The sequence below is a fragment of the Heptranchias perlo genome, chromosome 2, assembly GCF_035084215.1.
Source record: "Heptranchias perlo isolate sHepPer1 chromosome 2, sHepPer1.hap1, whole genome shotgun sequence".
In the NCBI taxonomy this organism is placed as follows: Eukaryota; Metazoa; Chordata; class Chondrichthyes; order Hexanchiformes; family Hexanchidae; genus Heptranchias; species Heptranchias perlo.
In genome coordinates, this window is record NC_090326.1 from 154,738,930 (window position 1) to 154,761,910 (window position 22,981).

Here is a 22,981-nt window from a genome sequence, read left to right on the forward strand (position 1 = left end):
TGTATAAAATATAACACGAAATAGCTATTTATAATGAAGTGCCTGTAAATAAACCAGTCAACCGCAAACAATCTCTTTGTAGTAAAGCATCTTCTGAAAACCGAGCGAAAGCACTTTTTGAAGAGATATTAATAGGTTATTAACCGGTATGGTGGTATGACCTCGTCTCAAGACGTGAGGAGGGGGCTTGTCTCTTGTTCATTTTGTCTTTCCCATGTGTCCATACTAGCCAGTGACTTAATGTGAAGGGAGCTACATATAACTATGGATCTGTAGTCGGCATGATTCAGATTGCATTCTGGGTTTTGAATAGACTTTGATTCTTGAATTAGAATTCAGCAATAACTACAAAATATTTCTGCTCAAAGTTTATTCTGTTTTAGGTTTTGTTTGATGCTCTCCATTCGAACACTGCCCTGTGATCACTCCAATAATTTTATATAGATTTATATATTCACAGTGCATTTCAAATTTGCAACTGGTAATGAGGATAATAACAGTAATGATTAGGTATATCTTGTAGTGAGGATAACGTTTTAAATAATGGCTGCAGTATTTGGTGCATTGAACTGAATAACCTGGAACATTGGATCATATATTTGCCCGAAATATTCGAAATGGTGCCATGCGATCTTTTAGCTCCACCTGCGAAGGCAAACGGGACCTCAGTTTAAAGTGTCACCCGAAAGACAGCACCTCCGACAGTGCAGCACTCCCTCAGTACTGCACTGTGAGCCTAATTATGTGCTCAAATCTCTGAATGTGGGACTTGAACTCACAACCTTCCGATCTCGGAGGCCAGAGTCAAGGCCGGCATTTCATTAATTGTGGTCATGGGGTTCCAGTCTCTGAAATCGTAATAACTGAGCAATTGACATCCAGGTAGAAAATGGCAGCTTTGCCTGACGTACCTCCTTGACTTAGCATGGTCTGGTATCGATGGCCGAGGGAGAGTCCACAGTCTGTTTGCTCAGCTTTCAGTTCAAAGAAGCATTAGGTCATAATTAAAATCACTTAAAATGTCAGCAAGTTTAATGTTGAAGCACCTATCAAAGGGGATTGATTTGTTGGGCCTAATAGCTTTTCCCTCTTCCCCTCCAAAAAATTCTTGTGGGCACAATCTGGACAACCAGTACTCAAAATAAATTCTTCAGTAATTACAGAATTTCTTTAAATCCTGTTTATTTCATAGTTGGCCTGATGATATTCTTGGCCGGGCAGTCGTAGAGTTAGGACTCCCAAGGAGTTAGTCTCTCTCCCGCAAGAGTGACTTTCATTTTAACTCATAAATCATGGTTTATAAATTCTACTTTAAAACAATCCAATAGCTGAAAATTAGTAAGCATTCAAAAATTGCTTGAGTTAAAAAGTTCTTTCAGTTTAAAAAGCCGCGGCTAGGCCATTTTTAGACCAGCAAAGAAGCAACTGAGGTGCAGATGCCATTTTATGTAAAATGAATATGTTTAACTGAAAAGTTTCATTACAGATGGGGCCATCCTGTTAAGATAATTGGCAAAAGAACCAGAGGGGAGATGAGGAGTATTTATTTTACGCAGCGAGGTGTTACGATCTGGAATGCACTGCCTGAAAGGGCAGTTGAAGCAGATTCAGTAGTAACCTTCAAAAGATAATTGGATATATACTTGAAAAGGAACAATTTGCAAGGCCACGAAGAAAGAGCAGGGGGAGTGGGACTAATTGGATAGTTCTTTCAAAGAACCGGCACAGGCACGATGGGCTGAGTGGCCTCCATCTGTACTCTCTATGACTCTATTGACTTGCAGACTTTTTCCTTTATTCCAGTATTCGCCCTTTTGCTATGCTCTTGTCCTACAAGTGCGGACTCTTGCTGGAGTATGACTCCACATTCGCTTGAAGCCCTCGCCTGGCCTTTCTTCGTGAGTAAGCCTAGACACTGAACGTCACCAGGCTACTTTGTGTCCAAAAAAAAAGATCATGTGGGGTTAGATTTTAAATGAAACTCTTGTAAAGACCTGATTTTTTCGGTTGACACCTTTTGATTCGTTCCTGTCTCAGTCGACCCACCCTGCTTGAGAGGGGGCTTAACTATTCTGATACAGTTGCTGGGATCACGTGAGTGTGAACTGCCTTGGTGCTTTTTCAGTGCACACATTCGTCAAGACCTGGCCAAACCACTGGCGCTTCTGTTGGGCTACGATAATGCTCGAATGCAGAAATGTGAAACAAATCTGTACTCAAGTAATGCTTAGATTTGGTGCTGAACATTTGTCCGATTAAAGTTGCTCTTCCCTTGTCCATCCAACAGGCAGTTTCACCCCCAAAAACAGAAGTTACACTGTTTAACAAATCGGGCCTCTGTAAACCTTTGCTTTTCTTTTCTTCGCTCTTTGCAATGGTGTTGGCAGGCAAACACAGCCTTTAATTATAGCTTGCCAACTGGCAATTGTAGGATAATACGATTAAATTGCCAGCTTAACACCACTAAAAATCATCCAGATCATTGAAACTTGATCAAAGGGCATCTTTTGTGAGATGTTTTGCTAATGTAATGCATTCAGTATATGATTATTATTTTCAGTTGCAAACACCAATTCCCTAATTGCCACACGCCCAAAAGGCTAAGGGGATAGACAGCAACACAATTAGCATTTCTGTAATTGTGATGACTCGAGGAATGTCTCCAGTCAGGATTTTGACTGAACTGAGTACATAAGGTCAAAGGCACTGCTTCTTTTGGACAAGGTCTGAATTGGTGCAGATTCAGTAAAGTAGTTGGCTCCTGCAAATGCTGCCTTGAGGGCTGTTAGAGTATTCACTGAATGTCCTATCTCGTTCTGTGAGGACAAAAAAAAACAAATATATGTTAGGATTGCAGCAGAACCTAGCTTCACATTTTTTTTCGGCTGACGTAAGGTGAACTGAAACATAAAACTGGCCAAATATCTGCAGTATATATTTCTCTGAATTATTATGACATCACTAACAGCATCTTTCGGAACCTCAGGATGTACCAAAGTGCTTCGATGTAAACTAATACTTGAAGAACAAGATTCAGATTTGATCGGCCTCTTTCAGCGGCATTTTCTGCTGCGGTACGTTTCTAATTTGAGGACCAAATCCTCGATTTTCTTTTTCTTCCTGCAGCCACGTTCCTAGGATGAGCAGGCAACCTGCTTCCAGAGCTTTACCTTTTCAGTGCATGAGAGTGACCCAAGGATAAAATAGAATCACATAGAGTCGACAGCACAGAAACGGGCCATTCGGCCCAACTGGTCCGTGCCGGTGTTTATGCTCCGACACGAGCCTCCTCCCACCCCTCTTCATCTAACCCTATCAGCATATCCTTCTATTCCTTTCTCCCTCATGCGCTTATCTAGCTTCCCCATCTATGCTATTCGCCTCAACCACTCCTTGTGGTAGAAAGTTCCACATTCTTACCGCTCCTTGGGTAAAGAATAAAGGATAACTCTCACTCTCATTATAAACGCGCTTCCCTCCGTGTGACGAAGCAACTGCCCTCTGCCCGACGCCTCACCAGGGTGCAGCAGCTGAAATTGGGAGTCAGCCGGCAATGTGGAGATTGAACGCTGTGAATTAGCGTTGTTAAGGCACGGCATGTTGACGCTTCTGTGCTACTCTGAGTTGGCCACTAGGACAAAAGCAGGCCAGAGTGAATCTCTCTTCGATTTTTTTTCGCCCCTTACTCTCTGTGCTTAATCGGAGAATTAACTTTTACTCACCTGTTCCTTTTGATTATTATATATTTCAGCCTACTGTGCAATTGTTTATGGAGATTGCTCTTTGCTCCTTGAATATTGTCTGTATGCTACATATCGATCTACATCAACTCCCGCAGGCACATCAAATTAGGACCTTTTACAGCACCCACCAGATCAGTCTCTACAGGCTTTCAATCATGGTGAAAAAACCCATGCAGACAATAGTAGCACTGCAGTTTGATTTGATTAAAGACAAGAAAGAAAGACTTGTATTTCTATAGCGCCTTTTACAGCCTCAGGACGTCCCAAAGCGCATTACAGCCAATGAAGTGCTTTTGAAGTGTTGTCACTGTTGTAATGTAGGAAACGCAGCAGCTAATTTGTGCACACAGCAAGATCCCACAAACAGCAATGTGATATTGACCAGATAATCTGTTCATTAATGTTGGTTGAGGGATAAATATTGGCCAGGACACTGAGGAGAACCTCCCTGCTCTTCTTCGAAATAGTGCCACGGGATCTTTCACATCCACCTGAGAGGGCAGACGGGCCCTCCGTTTAACATCTCATCAGAAGGACGGCACCCCTGACAGTGCAGTGGAGCTCCCTCAGTACTGCACTGGAGCGTCAGCCTGGATTTTGTGCTGAAGCCCCTGGACTTGAACGTACAATCTCCTGGCTAAAAGGCAAGATTGCTACCACTGAGCCACGGCTGACAATTTACATTCTGACTCTTCTGGAGATGTCTAGTATGTTCATTTTGAATTTACTGGATTACAGATTAAGTCCTGCACAATGCAGTTTGGTTGTTCCATCATAAGTTGTGTAAACTAGTGAGAGCGCTGAGCAGTTTCAGTAATCCGTTGGACAGTGTTCACTTCAGAAAATCTTCTACTTCTTCTGTTCCCTCCTTTTGAACGTTCTGGAGCCCCAACTGCAACTTATTTTATGCAACTGAGAGAATATTTTGATCAAAGCAGTTTAAAGACAGACCTTGGAAGACTTAATTTTGCTTAATTGTTGAGAAAGGTCAAAATTCGACTGGCATAACCTTCCTTTGTTATTTGTCAACGGGATGAGGCTGACTCTGGCAAGGCCGCATTAATTGCCCACCTGTAGCCGTCCTCTGCAGGTGACTGTGGGTCACCATCTTGACGTCATTATTCTTTTGACATATTTGTGTATCATTTTAACACACTTAAAGAATCTACTGGGCTTGGCTTACAATGTGACGTTTTTGCCGCATTACCTGTGGTGTGGAGGGGTAGCTGGTCTGGGTGAGGGGGATGTTGGATCACTTCCTGCACTGGTATGTGCCTTACTGATCAGCAACATTGAGTGTGTCTTTGGCCCCAGGTTTGACTATCCTACCCGTCAGACAGATGAGGATAATGCTAAGAAGGAAGATGACCTCTGGCAAGCCCAGTGTTGAATTAAAGCAGATCCGTTTGGCAGTGGTTTCATAGAATCATAGAATCATAGAAGTTACAACATGGAAACAGGCCCTTCGGCCCAACATGTCCATGTCGCCCAGTTTATACCACTAAGCTAGTCCCAATTGCCTGCACTTGGCCCATATCCCTCTATACCCATCTTACCCATGTAACTGTCCAAATGCTTTTTAAAAGACAAAATTGTACCCGCCTCTACTACTGCCTCTGGCAGCTCGTTCCAGACACTCACCACCCTTTGAGTGAAAAAATTGCCCCTCTGGACCCTTTTGTATCTCTCCCCTCTCACCTTAAATCTATGCCCCCTCGTTATAGACTCCCCTACCTTTGGGAAAAGATTTTGACTATCTACCTTATCTATGCCCCTCATTATTTTATAGACTTCTATAAGATCACCCCTAAACCTCCTACTCTCCAGGGAAAAAAGTCCCAGTCTGTCTAACCTCTCCCTGTAAGTCAAACCATCAAGTCCCGGTGGCATCCTAGTAAATCTTTTCTGCACTCTTTCTAGTTTAATAATATCCTTTCTATAATAGGGTGACCAGAACTGTACACAGTACTCCAAGTGTGGCCTCACCAATGCCCTGTACAACTTCAACAAGACATCCCAACTCCTGCATTCAATGTTCTGACCAATGAAACCAAGCATGCCGATTGCCTTCTTCACCACCCTATCCACCTGTGACTCCACTTTCAAGGAGCTATGAACCTGTACTCCTAGATCTCTTTGTTCTATAACTCTCCCCAACGCCCTACCATTAACGGAGTAGGTCCTGGCCCGATTCGATCTACCAAAATGCATCACCTCACATTTATCTAAATTAAACTCCATCTGCCATTCATCGGCCCACTGGCCCAATTTATCAAGATCCCGTTGCAATCCTAGATAACCTTCTTCACTGTCCACAATGCCACCAATCTTGGTGTCATCTGCAAACTTACTAACCATTTGTTTTTCATTGCTTTATAATAGTGATTTGTTAACTTTATACAAGTTTGGTAAAATAATGGAAAATGTTGTATAAAGTATTGTGATTCATTGTTGTAACATTTTTACAGCCGATTTTCATCATGCCTTTCATTCATTAACTTTAAACAGGCAAGGGTGGTCTGAAGTAGTTGAGTGCTCAACTTCCAGCCCTATTATGTTTTGTCAGTTATTGGCTTGGCTTGGCATATAGATTGCCTATGAGAGTTGGTCATTCCACGCTAAAGGGAGAGGGATAAGGAACTATGGACTTTGCTCAGCTCATCTTGCATGAATTGCACGAATAGCCTCTTGCTACCTAAGTATAATGCGGCATCTCATCCCTCCATACTGCAGATAGGCCCCTTTCCCTCCAGAGTGATATGCATGTTGGTATGCAGCCTGAAGGGGGTGATAAATATGAGCATTCAGAGCTAGGGGATGATCCCAAATGTTGCAGATCTATCGTACATTGCATTCCATACATAAAGTGGATATTTACCACGATTCCAAACTGCAAAATGAAGCAAATCGAAATACTAGTGTTTTAAACCAGCAATTTGATGTCACTTTAGACTTGATTAAAAGTAACCAATTACTGCATACTTTTTCTGTTTTGTTTCCTCTACTCTTGTTGGCAGAATCACAGGACACAAATCCGAAGTGATATTTTTATTTTGGGATGTGGGCGTTGCTGGCGAGGCCGGCATTTGTTGCCCATCCCAAGTTGCCCCTTGAGAAGGTGGTGGTGGACCTTCTTCTTGAACCACTGCAGTCCGCGTGGTGAAGGTTCTCCCGCAGTGTTGGTAGGAAGAAAGTTCCAGGATATCACGTGGAGTGAATCGCATTGGCTAAAGACTGGCATCTGTGATGGTGGGGACCTCAGGAGGAGGCCGAGAAGGATCATCCACTCAGCATTTCTGGCTGAAGATAGTTTGCGAACACTTCAGCCGTGCCTTTTGCACTCACGTGCTGGGAAACGTAGTCAGTTACGCGGAGCAAAGACGAACCATGTGGATGCTGCAGAGCTGAGTTTACTCCCAGGCTTCTCGCAGCAGTGTCTGGGTGATCAATCCTCAATTCCGGGAGACTCCCGGACAATCTGGGAGGTTTGACAATGGGGTGCGTTTCCATTTTTTTTGTGGAATTGCAGGGCTTCGCTTAAAAGCACAGGGCACATTTCAGAGGTTAAAGAGAGCAGCGTGTCAAGTGAAATTCTTTGCATCTAGCACTCTATGTTAAAAAGGTGGATAAAAAATGTTTCCCCTACTGACTGGTTTTTAATCCTGATCTGATTTGCAAACTAATGTGAGTATTTGGGAGGGGAAGGGGTGGGGGTAATAGTCTGGTAGCACGAATTGTTGGTCTCTTGTACTAACCAACATCTATTTTCCTAATTAGTTTAAATCCCAAGCTTCCTGAACATTCAGGTTTGTCTGCCAACTCGACATGTGAGTTTTAGCATTTATTATCTTTAGCATCTGGTCATCAAGCACATTACTTTATCTAAGTCCAAAACAGAAAATAACAGTGCCGACTTGTAATTTGCCTCCTGTTGGCTGATCACAGCTGGACACTGGCTGTAGTTGAGAAGAAGGCAGTGGGCTCAGTATGCCCAGCTAAAAGCAGAAATGTGGAGGTGGGAGGCAGAAAGACTTGCCACATTGAATGAGATGACTTCTTGCCCCTGTTTTGATAACAATACCAGCTTTACCTTGCACTAGGAAGTGGGGGAAGTGAATGATTTATACTTGAATTATAAATTGGATAGTTGACTATTTTGAGTATTTGGATATTTTCAACTCGCAATAAATGTTCTGCACTGTTGAGAGTAAGTTTCTTGAGAGAGTTTGTTCTAAAACTTCCTCTTGCATCTCCTTGGCGATGGAAGCGTGAGAGGCCTGGAGAAATGTTTCGTAGGATGCAATTCGCGTGCACTCACACTGTTAAAAAATAAATATTGACGTGACTGGATATATGTTTAAAAAATACGGTGAAATATAGTTTTGCTACAAGGTGTGACCAAGCACGAGGTGCATGCATTGCCTTTCTTCACTTTCCTGCCCTCATTGCAATTCAGTGGTTTGTCTGATGGCTGGGGATCATGGGCCAAATCGGTGAGAATACACATCCTGCCATTCTGTGCCGTTGGTACAACAAGCTCTGCCACCTATTCTAACCGTGGCACCAAGTTTCGATTGGCTTTGAATATTGCATTAGCCTGATTTTTTTTATGTGCTTTGCTAAATCCATAATTAAATCTTATGCATTTTACAAGTTTGGTACTTGGTTCATAAACCACATGGCTGAAGGGACTTGTTGCATACTGAACTTGTGCCTGTGATCTTCCTTCAGCTGCAGAGTCAAATCTCTGCCAAACTATTAGCATTGGTTGAAATTGAGCACTTTCTATTCATGATCACCCCTCCCCAGCCCCCACGCACTTTCTTCCTAAAGTGTCCTAATTATGTCACCAGCACTGACAAATGCCCTCTCTAGATCTACCTCCCATTGAAATATACGGAACAGTTCTTGTACAGTTCAGTGCGCCAGTGCTTTCTGTGCCTTTGTTGTTCTACTTCTTCAACAGACTTTTAAAGTTGCACTAATGATGATTATGGTACTGGACACATTTACCTACCCTGTAGCAACTTGCACTGTGATGGTGCCTCTCCAGCTTCTTTAGAGTACAAGTTATAGTCAAATTCCATTTGCAGGAAATCGTTTGTGAAGGACAGAGTTGAAGAATATTAAGGAATAGTTTAGAGTCAAACTGCACGGGCATGAAATTGCTTTGATAGAACATGTATCCGGAAACTTGAACTCATCCAAAACTCTGCTGCCCGTATCCTAACTTGCATCAAGTCCCGTTCACCCCTCACCTCTGTGCTCACTGACCTACTTTGGCTCCCGGCCCGGCAACGTCTCGATTTTAAATTTCTCATCCTTGTTTTCAAATCTCTCCATGACCTCACCCAGCCCTACAACCCTCCGAGATCTCTGCGCTCCTCCAATTCTTGCCTCTTGCACATCCCTGATTTTCATCGCTCCACCATTGGCGGCGGTGCTTTCAGCTGCCTAGGCCCTAAGCTCTGGAATTGCCTCCCTAAACCCATCGGCCTCTCTACCTCTCTCGCCTCCTTTAAGACGCTCCTTAAAACCTACCTCTTTGACCAAGCTTTTGGTCACCTGTCCTAATATCTCCTTATGCGGCGGTGTCAAATTTTGTTTGATTATCGCTCCTGTGAAGCGTCTTGGGACATTATACTACGTTAAAGGCGCTATATAAATGCAAGTTGTTGTTGTATCTGGGTAGAAAAAGTAGTTTTACCGGAATACATTTGCTACAAGGATTCCAGGACAGTTCTAAATTATGTAGATGTTCGATCGAAGCCCTATAGTGCTCAGTGGGAGTTTGATTTCTTTGTCGGATGTTAAGCTTAATTTCCATTCATCTCACTGTAGAGAGAGCAATAAATTTGCGAACCAGTTCAGACTGCCTCCTCTGATCAAAGGTATGTTCTCCATAAACCCCATTTGTTACGGCTGAATGGTTCCTGCGAGCTGGTTAGTGAAAGAGGAGAAAAGCTTTCCCTGGGGAAGTTGAACTTTTAAACTGTGGCTGTTAAGTAACCTTTGATGTGTTGCTGCTGTGCTGTCTGCCTAATCTAGAGCAGGTTTCCTTTTATGGAGTAACTGCGACAGAACACTTGTCACATACGATACGCACTGTGCATTTCTTTTTGAATAAAAGCTTGCTTAAGGAGAAAGGCCATCTGAAAAAAGATTTTAATATTTCTTTTAGATTAAAATGTTTGCACGGTTTATTTCTGGTTCAGCTCTAATGTTATGATTTTTTTTTAATAGGCGTTATTGGAGCAAGTGATTTGTGGTGATGCAAAATCCTGCAACATATGGATCGGGGATTTTTTTTTAAAAACATGAAAAGCTTGCTTAAGTAGTAGGACAATCTGAAAAAAATAATATTCACCCATTTCTTTTAGATTAAAATGTTTTTTCCTGCTTCAGCTCTATGTTACGTTTTTTTTAATAATACGAGTTATTGAGGCAATTGATACCAGCTCAATTGCTAAATTTAAATCTGAGATAGCTAGCTTTTGGCAATCAAAGGTACTAAGGGATATGGGCCAAAGGCGGGTATATGGAGTTAGATCACAGATCAGCCATGATCTTATCAAATGGCGGAGCAGGCACGAGGGGCTGAATGGCCTACTCCTGTTCCTATGTTCCTAAGTGATTTGTTGTGATGCAAAATCCTGCAACAGATCGTTAGAACAATACAAATTACATGGAGGAGGATATGATACAAGTGTTTAAAATGATGAAAGGATTGAACAGTGTAGGTAGAGGCAGACCAGACTGTTGCCAATAGTTGACTCTAGAATGAGGTGCCACAGATTGGAATCAAAGAATCGTACAGCGCAGAAGGAGGCCATTTGGCCCATTGTGCCTGTGCTGGCTCTTTGAAAGACCTATCCAATTAATCTCACTCCCCTTCTCTTTCCCCATAGCCCTGCCAGTTAAATGTAAGAGATTTAGAACAGCGAGCAAGAAAACTGACAGGTTGGGCTGAATGGCCTGTTGTAGCTTCTATGTAGATCGTGTGATTTTTCACCCGTGAGCACAACTTGTAGACTTTACTCCCTGGAACTTGAATTTTAATCACCAGCTTGTTCTAAAGTGCCAGTATTGTGCCTCTCTCAGTCCAACTGAAAGTGAAGGAAGTTTCCAGCTGGTTAGAGCAACCGCTGCTAGTACAGTTGGCCCGCAGTCCGCTTGCCACTTAAATTCTAATTTCATACGGTCCCGGTGAGTTTGCCGACTGTACGAGCAGCTGTGACATTAACCAGGTGGAAAATTCCTTCATTGTTAGGAAGGACGAGAGATGGGGAACAGTCATTTTAATATCCAGGCTGACACTCCAGTGCAGTACCGAGGGAGTGCTGCTGTGGTGGAGGTGCCGTCTTTCAGATGAGACGTTAAACTGCGGCCCCATCTGCCCTCTCAGGTGGAGGTAAAAGATCCCGCGGCACTATTTTGAAGAGGCTGTGAAGTGCTTTGGGACGTCCTGAGGTCGTGAAAGGTGCTATATAAATGCAAGTCTTTCATTTTCTTTAATACGTGCTATTGAATTAAATTTAAAATGTTGGGGAGGTAAAAAAAAAATGACTGGATCAATGAGAAAAGCCTGAGCCTACAACCAGCCATGATTTTAACTATTTCCCCTATAATGGATCCAGTATTTTCAGCAATTTTGCACATTGAATCTCTCCCTCTTCAGCTGCCTAGGGCCTAAGTTCTGGAATTGCCTCCATAAACCTCTCCGCCTCTCTACCTCTCTCTCCTCCTTTAAAACCCTCCTTAAAATCTACCTCTTCGACCAAGCTTTTGGTCAACTGTCCTAATATTTCCTTATGTGGCTCGATGTCAAATTTTGTTTGATAATCACTCCTGTGAAGTGCCTTGGGACGTTTTACTATGTTGAAGGCACTTTATAAATGCAAGTTGTTGTCATTTCCTTATGTTTTCTGGAAAGAAATAAATAACTTACATTTACGTAGTGCCTTACCACGTCCTCAGGATGTCCTAAAGCACTTTGCAGCCCTCCAAGTCACACGCCATCCCGACTTGGACATATAGCTCTGATTCTTCACCATCACTGGGTCAAAATCCTGGAACTCCCTACCTAACAACACTGTGGGAGAACCTTCACCACACGGACTGCAGCGGTTCAAGAAGGCGGCTCACCACCACCTTCTCAAGGGCAATTAGGGATGGGCAACAAATGCCGGCCTTGCCAGCGATGCCCATATCCTGAGAATGAATTTTTTTAATTGACCCAGCTCCCAATCTCTCCTTTGGATCAGCAACTGTTTTCCTGGGATGCTTTTCTATGTAAAAGGCACTGTATAAATGCAAGTTTTGTTGTTTGTACAATTTGCAATTACTTCATCTGGTAATAACTTCACACCGGTATATTTCTTAAAACATTAGAAAAATGTGCCTTTATAACAGTCAGACAGAGCTTTACTGTATTGAAGCAGAAACGTAACGTGACAAATAGCAAAAAGGTTTCCGATGCAAATGTTTGATAAGTCAATATTTAGTTTACAGCCACTTAAGCTATCGTACTCACGTGACCACACAAAACTGCCCATGGAGCCAATTGAGCTGAAACGTATAGTAAAGCCAGGATTTGTTTTACTTCTATATATTTTATTGTACCCTCGGACCGGGGTGCTGAAGATGACTGCCCGAAGATCTGTGTGTGAGTAAAAGATTTTACTCGTCGTGCCCTGATCAACGTTAACAGGAGATAGTGCTTGGGCCTCAGCTATTTACGATGTATATTAATGACTTAGATGAAGGGACCCAAGTGTAATGCATCCAAGTTTGTAGATGATACAAAGCTAGGTGGGAAAGTAAGCTGTGAGGAGTCAAAGATTCTGCAGAGGGATATAAACAAGTTAAGTGAGTGGGCAGGAAGATGGCAGATGGAGTATAATGTGGGGAAATGTGAGATTATTCACTTTGGTAGGAAGAATAGAAAAACGGAATATTTTTTTAAAAGGTGAGAAACTATTAAATGTTGGTGTCCAGAGGGATTTGGTTGTCCTCGTACAAGAAACACAGAAAGTTAGCTTGCAGGTTCAGCAAGCAATTAGGAAAGCAAATGGCATGTTGGCCTTTATTGCAAGGGGGTTGGAGTACAAGAGTAAGGAGGTCTTGCTACAATTGTACAGGGCTTTGATGAGACCACAAGTGGAGTGCTGTGTACATTTTTGGTCCCTTTATCTAAGGAAGGATATACTTGCCTTGGAGGCGGTGCAACGAAGGTTCACTAGATTAATTCCAGGGATGAGAGCGTTGTCCTATGATGAGAGATTGAGTAGAATGGGCCTATACTCTCTGGAGTTTAGAAGAATGAGTGATCTCATTGAAACATATAATATTCTGAGAGGGCTTGACAGGGTAGATGATGAGCGGTTTTTTCCCCTGGCTGGCGAGTCTTGAACTAGGGGGCATAGTCTCAGGATACGGGGTCGGCCATTTAATACTGAGATGAGAAGGAATTTCGTCACTCAGATGGTTGTGAATCTTTGGAATTCTCTACCTCAGAGGGCTGTGGATGCTGAGTCATTGAGTATATTCAAGACTGAGATAGACAGATTTATGGACTCTCGGGGAATCAAGGGATATGGGGATTGGGTGTGAAAGTGGAGTTGAGGCCAAAGATCAGCCATGATCTGAACGAATGGCGGAGCAGGCTCGAGGGGCCGTATGGCCTACTCCTGCTCCCATTCCTTATGTTCTTATGTTTGGGGCATTTGCAGGCATCAAACATGTTAATACTGCTCTACATGCTCAAAGCCTGCTCGAGGTGCCTGAAAGTATTTTAAACTGCTTTTGCACCATACTAAGACCCATTCTACAGTTGTTGGCTCATTCAGTCAACTGATTAAACTTACCGGGATTCACTAAAGCCGGCAGGTTTACTTCAAGTTTGCAGCTGGCTGAACAAGGACCTGTGCGTCAGGAGCCGGCATGCTCAGCGTGCGTCTTAGAGTGATGTAACGGTACCCTTAGGGGTGGTGTTACTGCGTTAAAATGCCTCATAGCGTGCCTCGATTTAAAAATTCTCATCCCTGTTTTCAAATCCCTCCATGGCCTCGCCCCTCCCTATCTCTGTAACCTCCTCCAGCCCTACAACCGTCCGAGATCTCTGCCCTCCTCCAATTCTGGCCTCTTGCGCATCCCCGATTTTCATCGCTCCACCATTGGCGGCCGTGCCTTCAGCTTCCTGGGCCCTAAGCTCAGTAATTCTCTCCCTAAACCTCTCCGGCCTCTCTACCTCTCTCTCCTCCTTTAAGACGCTTCTTAAAACCTACCTCTTTGACCAAGCTGTTCGTCACCTGTCCTAATATCGCCTTATGTGGCTCGGTGTCAGATTTTGTCTGATTACACTCCTGTGAAGCGTCTTGGGACATTTTGCTATATTAAGGGCGCCATATAAATGCAAGATGTTGATGTTTGATTGCAGTTTTCTGATCCATGATCAGTAAACTAATTCACTTTTGGTTTACGAATGCGCTAATCCACTCAGGCTTTGTGATGTGTGATGACCACTTTAATCAATGATTTACCACTGGAGCCCGCCGCTGTAGTAAATATTTAATTATTACAGATACAGCAGTGCCTGTGGTACCTTGGTCATAAAAATTAGTGGTTGAAAGTTTTCAGTAAGTTTCAATGGAGTTTTAAAACAAGTGGTACACCATTGGAGGGATGGAGTGAAATGGTTTATCATCTTGCCCTCATCGTTTCTCTTTCCTTTCCCATTCCTTCCCTCCCTCCAACCCCCCCCCCAAAAAGAAATCTGACATTGCTTAACTTAAACAGAACTAAACTGGTCTTATTGTTCCACTGTTCTTAATTTGAAGTTGCGTAACAGCAACTTGCATTTATGTAGCGCCTTTAACGTAGGAAAGGGCCCCAAGGTGCTTCACATAAGCGTAATCAGACAAAAATTGACATTAATCGAAAAGAGATATTAGGATGAGTGACAACATAGAGTTACGTAGAATGTAGAGCACATAAACAAGCCATTTGACCCAACAGGTCCCTGCCGGTGTTTATGCTTCATATGAGGTTCCTCCCAACCGTCTTCATCTAACCCTATCAGCATATCCTTCCATTCCGTTCTCCCTCATGTGTTTATCTAGCTGCCCCTTAAATGCATCTATGCTACAACATTGGCATCTACCCAACAATGTGAAAAATTGCCCAGGTGTATCCTGTCCACAAAAAGCAGGACAAATCCAATCCGGCCAATTACCGCCCCATCAGTCCACTCTCAATCATCAGCAAAGTGATGGAAGGTGTCGTCGACACTGCTATCAAACAGCACTTACTCGCCAATAACCTGCTCACCGATGCTCAGTTTGAGTTCCGCCAGGACCACTCGGCTCCAGACCTCATTACAGCCTGGATCCAAACATGGACAAAAGAGCTGAATTCCAGAGGTGAGGTGAGAGTGACTGCCCTTGACATCAAGGCAGCATTTGACCGAGTGTGGCACCAAGGAGCCCTAGTAAAATTGAAGTCAATGAGAATCAGGGGGAAAACTCTCCAGTGGCTGGAGTCATACCTAGCACAAAGGAAGATGGTAGTGGTTGTTGGAGGCCAATCATCACAGCCCCAGGACATTGCTGCAGGAGTTCCTCAGGGCAGTGTCCTAGGCCCAACCATCTTCAGTTCCTTCATCAATGACCTTCCCTCCATCATAAGGTCAGAAATGGGGATGTTCGCTGATGATCACACAGTGTTTCGTTCCATTCACAACCCCTCAAATAATGAAGCAGTCCGAGCCCGCATGCAGCAAGACCTGGACAACATTCAGGCTTGGGCTGATAAGTGGCAAGTAACATTCGCGCCAGATAAGTGCCAGGCAATGACCATCTCCAACAAGAGAGAGTCTAACCACCTCCCCTTGACATTCAACGGCATTACCATTGCCGAATCCCCCACCATCAACATCCTGGGGGCCACCATTGACCAGAAACTTAACTGGACCAGCCATATAAATACTGTGGCTACGAGAGCAGGTCAGAGGCTAGGTATTCTGCGGCGAGTGATTCACTTCCTGACTCCCCAAAGCCTTTCCACCATCTACAAGGCACAAGTCAGGAGTGTGATGGAATACTTTCCACTTGCTTGGATGAGTGCAGTTCCAACAACACTCAAGAAGCTCAACACCATCCAAGATAAACAGCCCGCTTGATTGGCACCCCATCCACCACCCTAAACATTCACTCCCTTCATCACCAGCGCACAGTGGCTGCAGTGTGTACCATCCACAGGATGTACTGCAGCAACTCGCCAAGGCTTCTTCAACAGCACCTCCCAAACCCGCGGCCTCTACCACCTAGAAGGACAAGAGCAGCAGGCACATGGGAACAACATGACCTGCAGGTTCCCCTCCAAGTCACACACCATCCCGACTTGGAAATATATCGCCATTCCTTCATCGTCGCTGGGTCAAAATCCTGGAACTCGCTTCCTAACAGCACTGTGGGAGAACCTTCACCACATGGACTGCAGCGGTTCAAGAAGGCGGCTCACCACCATCTTCTCGAGGGCAATTAGGGATGTGCAATAAATGCCGGCCTCACCAACGACGCCCACATCCCATGAACGAATAAAAAAAACTGCTATTCGCTTCAACTACTCCTTGTGGTAGTGAGTTCCACATTCTAAGCACTCTCTGGATAAAGAAGTTTCACCTGAATTCCCTATTGGATTTATTAGTGACTACCTTATATTTATGTCCCCTAGTTCTGGTCTCCCCCACAAGTGGAAACATTTTCTCTACGTCTACCCTATCATAATCTTAAAGATCTCCTATCAGGTCACCCCCTCAGTCTTCTCTTTCCTCGAGAAAAGGGCCCCAGCCTGTTCAATCTTTCCTGACAGGTGTAACTTCTCCATTCTGGGATCACCCTAGTAAATCTTTTTTTGCGCCCTCCCCAGTGCCTCTATATCCTTTTTATAATATGGAGACCAGAACTGTTCACAGTACTCCAAGTGTGGTCTAACCAAGGTTCTAGATAAGATTAACATAACTTCCCTGCTTTTCAATTCTACCCCTCCAGAAATGAACCCTAGTGCTTGGTTTGCTTTTTTTATGGCTTATCAACTTTTATTTTTTTGTATGATTTCCCTTTGAAGGAACAGATCATTCACATTAAGCATTTAGCACCAGGGAACTATAGTCCAATTAGCTTAATATTAGATTAATATCGAGGGCAAAATGGTAAACCGTTTCACTCCATCCCTCCAATGGTGTACCATTTGTTTCAAAACTCCATTGATACTTACTGAAAACTTTCAACCACTAATTTTTATGACCAAGGTACTACAGGCACTGCTGTAATAATTAAATATTTACTACAGCGGCGGGCTCCAGTGGTAAATCATTGATTAAAGTGGTCAAACACACATCACAAAACTAGAGTGGATTAATACATTCGTAAACCAAAAGTGAATTAGTTTACTGATCGTGGATCAAAAAACTGCAATCAAACGTCAACAACTTGCATTTATATGGCACCTTTAATATAGTAGAACGTCCCAAGACGCTTCACAGGAGTGTAATCAGACAAAATTTGACACTGAGACACATAAGGCGATATTAGGACAGGTGACCAACAGCTTGGTCAAAGAGGTAGGTTTTAAGAAGTGTCTTAAAGGAGGAGAGAGAGGTAGCGAGGCAAAGAGGTTTAGAGAGGAGATTCCTGAGCTTAGGGCCTAGGCAGCTGAAGGCACGGCTGCCAGTGGTGGAGCGATTAAAATCGGGGATGCGCAAGAGGCCAGAAGTTTTCACTACATTTAGTGATTTGTGTATCTGAACTCCCAGATCCCTCTGCTCCGCTACCCGATTTAGACTCTTATTTTCCAAGGAGTATTCCTCATTCTTCCTACCAAAATGTACCACCTCGCACTTATCTATATTGAAATTAATTTGCCAATTACATGCCCATTCAGCAAGTTTATTAATGTCTTCTTGTATTTTGCCGCAGTCCTTCTCAGTATTAACTATACCCCCCAATTTGGTGTTGTCCGCAAATTTAGAAATTGTACTTCGGATTCCCGATTCCAAATCGTTTATGTGAATAGTGAACAACAGTGGTCCCAGCACCGATCCTTGTGGAGCACCAATTCCCACCTTTTACTAGTCTGAGTAACTATCTTTAACCCCTATCCCTATTTTCTGTTTTGTAGCAAGTTTGCTAGTCACTGACATCACATGCTTTGACCTTAGTCACAAGTCTACCTTATCGAAGGCCTTTTGAAAATCCAAATATATTACATCTACTGCTTTACCCTTGTCTACCTTTTCTGTTACTTCTTCAAAGAATTCAGTAAGGTTGGTCAAGCATGACCTTCCCTTTTGGAATCCGTGCTGACTACTCTTGAGCATATTTTCAGTTTCTAAATGTTTTTCTATTATATCTTTGAGGAAGGTTTCATTATCTTTCCTACCACCGATGTTAAGCTAATTGGACTATAGTTCCCTTGTACTAAATGCTTAGTTTGAATGATCTGTTCCTTCAAAAGGAAATCATGCAAAAAAAAAACCTCCTGTGTTGATCTATTCAAATTGCTTAATTCAAGCTACTGGATAATTACGTTAAAAGACTTTGGATAGTAGACTATCTATTATATGTAAAACTTGAGTTATTAGGTAATACATTAGGAGTACTTGGAAATTAATGGAAGAATTTCAATTTTTCAGGTTTGTTCACATAGGATGCATTTTAAAATGAAGTAGGATTGCTTCACTTGGTATTTTCTCTCTTAGAAAAGAAGTTCTTTCTACTATGTTGAGGAACAAAAACCTTACGTACAACTTACTACAGGTTGGCTTTTATGAGACTGTTTCTGTTCAACTTGCGACGTTCCTTTCACAGCTTTTGTGCCAACTGTATGTAGTCCCTGTTCATTCTGCAGTGTTAACTCACTGTACCAAATGGCTTTTTTCTTTCCATTAATGACTTTGTGTATTTACTCATGAATACGGTTCTCTGTACTTATTCATTGAAGCAAGCGCTAGTGTAGTAATACTCAGTCGTTGCTCAATGGTTGAGTATATTCAAAACTGAGATCAATAGACTTTTGGACTCTGAGGGAATCAAGGGATTTGGGGATTGGGCGGGAAAGTGGAGTTGAGGTTGAAGATCAGCCATGATCTTATTGAATGGTGGAGCAGGCTCGAGGGGCCGTATGGCCTACTCCTGCTCCTATTTCTTATGTTCTTATGTTCTTAATACATTCAAATGTACATTATAGCCGTATAAACAATAAAGGGAGATTAAATTATGTCTCCAGAAGGGCATTAAAAACTACAAAACCAGGTAAAGTACTTTCTTGAAAGCTAATCATTATTCCTTCCTCCTATGTTCATTTGCTGTTCTGAGTTATTTCCTATAAATGGTGCTGTTATTATAGAATGTTAACTGTCACTAAGAATGATTGTACGGCAGGCTTTAAAGGTGTACTGTCATCGTTAAAAAAACACAGTTATGGAAATCTTATTGCTTGGGAGGGAGTAGAACCAAAGAAGTTCCAGGCTGGGACTCTTTTCTCTAGAAAGGAGAAGGCTGAGGGGTGACCTGATAGAGGTCTTTAAAATTATGAAGCGTGGAGAAAATGTTTCCGCATGAGGGAGAATCCAAAACTAAGGGTCATAAATATCAGATCGTCACCAATAAATCCAATAAGGAATTCAGGAGAAACTTCTTTACTCAGAGAGTGGTTAGAATGTGGAACTTGCTACCGCAAGGAGTAGTTGAGCCGACTAGCGTAGATGCATTTAAGGGGAAGCTAGATATGTACATGAGGGAGAAAGGAATAGAAGGATATGCTGATAGGGTGAGATGAAGTAGGGTGGGAGGAGACTCGTGTGGAGCGTAAACACCGGCATGGACCAGTTGGGCCGAATGGCCTGTTTCTCTATAGGTTTCTCTGTAAATTCTATGTAATTCTATGAAGTGATGAGTTATTTCCATCACAGGGTGCGAAGTAGCACAATAATGTGATTAATATTTTTTTTTTTAAATGTTAAAATTGCGTCTTAAATTGTGTTGCTTGTGGGGAAGAACTAAACTTTTTACGATAATTTCCTTTTGTAATTAGTGTCATATTCTATTCTCTTCCCCAACCCCCTCTAGCCTCGGGACTCTCTACTCCCTCCACACCAGTACAATCAAGCAAACCAGCCTTCCCCCTGGAATCATACAAACAGGAACCTGAGCGATTGGATGCTCGAACTCGTTCCTACTCGTCACCACCAGACACAGGCCAGCGATTCACTGTTCCAGTGGCCCCACCTGTCCAAGCAGCCAAGCCACATGCACCCCAGACCAGCTCCAATGCTACCTCGAAACCAGTAAGTATGAAATAACTAACTTTGTTGCTTTCGTGGAATTTTACCACAAACTTGAACCAATGAACCTGTAAAGGTCAAGAGCGAGTGGTCAGAAATTTTAATACAGCAGTGTTGATCTGTTTCGATTCACTTGGCCTTTATATCTAGAGATCTAGAGTACAAGGGGGCAGAAGTTATGCTGCAGCTATACAAAACCCTGGTTAGACCGCACCTGGAGTACTGTGAGCAGTTCTGGGCACCGCACCTTCGGAAGGACATATTGGCCTTGGAGGGAGTGCAGCGTAGGTTTACTAGAATGATACCCGGACATCAAGGGTTAAGTTACGAGGCGAGATCACACAAATTGGGGTTGTATTCTCTGGAGTTTCGAAGGTTAAGGAGTGATCTGATCGAAGTTTATAAGATATTAAGGGGAACAGATAGGGTGGAGAGAGAGAAACTATTTCCGCTGGTTGGGGATTCTAGGAGTAGGGGGCAGAGTCTCAAAATTAGAGCCGGACCTTTCAGGAGCGAGATTAGAAAACATTTCTACACACAAAGGGTGGTAGAAGTTTGGAACTCTCTTCCGCAAACGGCAATTGATACTAGCTCAATTGCTAAATTTAAATGTGGGATAGATAGCTTTTTGGCAACCAAAGGTATTAAGGGATATGGGCCAAAGGCAGGTATATGGAGTTAGATCACAGATCATCCATGATCTTATCAAATGGCGGAGCAGGCACGAGAAGCTGAATGGCCTACTCCTGTTCCTATGTTCCTAAGTTCCACTCTGACAGCTTCTTGCATCCTTTGCCTATCATCCTGTGACAGACTTTTAGAAATGGATCAAAGTGCACCATTAAGGAAACAAGTTGGGAAAATAAAGAACATTTTGCGCCAAGGGTATTAAGGGTTACAGAACCAAGGCGGGTGGATAGAGTTAAGATACAGAGCAGACATGATCTAATTGAATGGTGGAACAGGCTCGATGGACTAAATGGCCTACTCCTGTCCCTATGTTTCTTCCAGTTGCATTTTTGTGTAATTCAAAAAAAACTATGCAAGAGATTTATGGTAGCGCAAAGAGTTTCAAGTACACCGTGGGTCTCATTTTGATTTATGTCAATGTATTTGATCTGTAGGTCGTTGGCTATCAACATGCTTATGGAAATGAGCAGTTCATTTTCAAAGATAAGGGCAGTAAGTGGTGAAAGGGCATATTCCTATATTGAGCTTCGTGGATCGAAAGCTGTATCTCCCCAGCTCTTCACAGTCACCGTCTGCTGTGCGGTTCTAAGATCAAATTTTAAAATGTCTGCATAAACATTTCCGGCATTCCTGATCCAGCATTCCAACTATAGGCCACTAACTAGTGGGAAGGATATAGAGGAGCAAATTTGCAGGGAAATTGCAGAGAGTTGCAAAAGCCATAGAGTAGTGATAACTGGGGACTTCAACTATCCTAATATAGACTGGGATAATAATAATAATATAAGGGGCAAAGAGGGGGAGGAATTTTTGAAGTGTGTTGAGGAGAACTTTCTTGACCAGCACGTTTCCAGCCCAATGAGGAAGCAGGCTTTGCTGGATTTGGTTCTGGGACATTGAGGCGGGCCAAGTGGAGCAACTGTCAGTGAGGGAGCATTTAGGGAACAGCAATCATAGTATCATAAGGTTTAGAATAAATGCTGGCCTTGCCAGCGACGCCCACATCCCACGAGCGAATTAAAAAAAATAGCTATGGAAAAGGACATGGACCACTCTAAAGTAACAATACTCAATTGGAGGAGGGCCAATTTCAGTGGGATGATAACAGATCTGGCCCGGGTAAATTGGAATCAAAGATTGGCAGGCAAAACTGTAATTGAATAATGGGCGGCCTTTAAGGAGGAGATGGTTCGGGTACAGTCTAGGTACATTCACATGAGGGAAAAAGGTAGGGCAACTAAAGCCAGAGCTCCCTGGATGACAAAAGAGATAGAGAGTAAGATGAAGCAGAAAAGAAAATAAGAGGGGCAAAGAGAGAGTATGAGAATAGACTGGCGACCATCATAAAAGGGAATCCAAAGTCTTCTATAGGCATGTAAACAGTAAACGGGTAGTAAGAGGAGGGGTGGAGCTGATTAGGGACCAAAAAGGAGATCTTCTCATGGAGTCATAGGGCATGGCCGAGGTACTAAATGAGTACTTTGTACCTGTCTTTGCCAAGGAAGAGTCTCAGTAAAGGAAGATGTAGTTGAAATACTGGATGGGCTAAAAACTGATTAAGAGGAGATACTAGAAAGGTTGGCTGTACTTAAAGTAGATAAATCACCCGGTCCGGAAGGGATACATCCTAGGTTGCTGAGAGAAGTAAGGGTGGAAATTGCGGAGGTACTGGCCAAAATCTTCCAAACATCCTTAAATACGGGGGTGGTGCCAAAGGACGGGAGAATTGCAAATGTTACACCCTTGTTCAAAAAAGGGTGTAAGGATAAACCCAGCAACAATAGGCCAGTCAGTTTAAGCTCAGTGGTGGGAAAACTTTTAGAAACAATAATCCGAGACAGAATTAGCAGTCAAGCGTGGATTAATTAGGGAAAGCCAGCATGGATTTATTAAAGGCAAATCATGTTTAACTAACTTGATAGAGTTTTTTGATGAGGTAACAGAGAAGGTAGATGAGGGCAATGCAGTTGATGTGGTGTATATGGACTTTCAAAAGGCGTTTGATAAAGTGCCACACAATAGGCTTGTCTTCAAGATTGAAACCCATGGAATAAAAGGGGCAGTGGCAGGATGGATACAGAATTGGCAAAGTAACAGGAAGTAGAGAGTAGTGGTGAACAGTTGTTTTTCGGACTGGAGGGAGGTGTACAATGGTGTTCCCCAAGGGACAGTACGAGGACCACTGCTTTTCTTGATATATATTAAT

At 43.0% G+C, this 22,981-nt stretch overlaps 1 protein-coding gene across 9 annotated transcripts in view; it reads left to right on the forward strand.

The window, feature by feature from the left end:
- The window catches only part of LOC137345065 (5'-AMP-activated protein kinase subunit gamma-2-like), a 514,189-nt gene that overhangs the window by 310,105 nt on the left and 181,103 nt on the right, over positions 1-22,981 (forward strand). For all 9 annotated transcript variants that reach the window (XM_068008521.1, XM_068008514.1, XM_068008499.1 and 6 more), the window contains one exon: positions 19,871-20,088. In XM_068008521.1, coding sequence (XP_067864622.1) covers positions 19,871-20,088 — 218 coding nt within the window. The remainder of the gene's footprint in view (positions 1-19,870; positions 20,089-22,981) is intronic.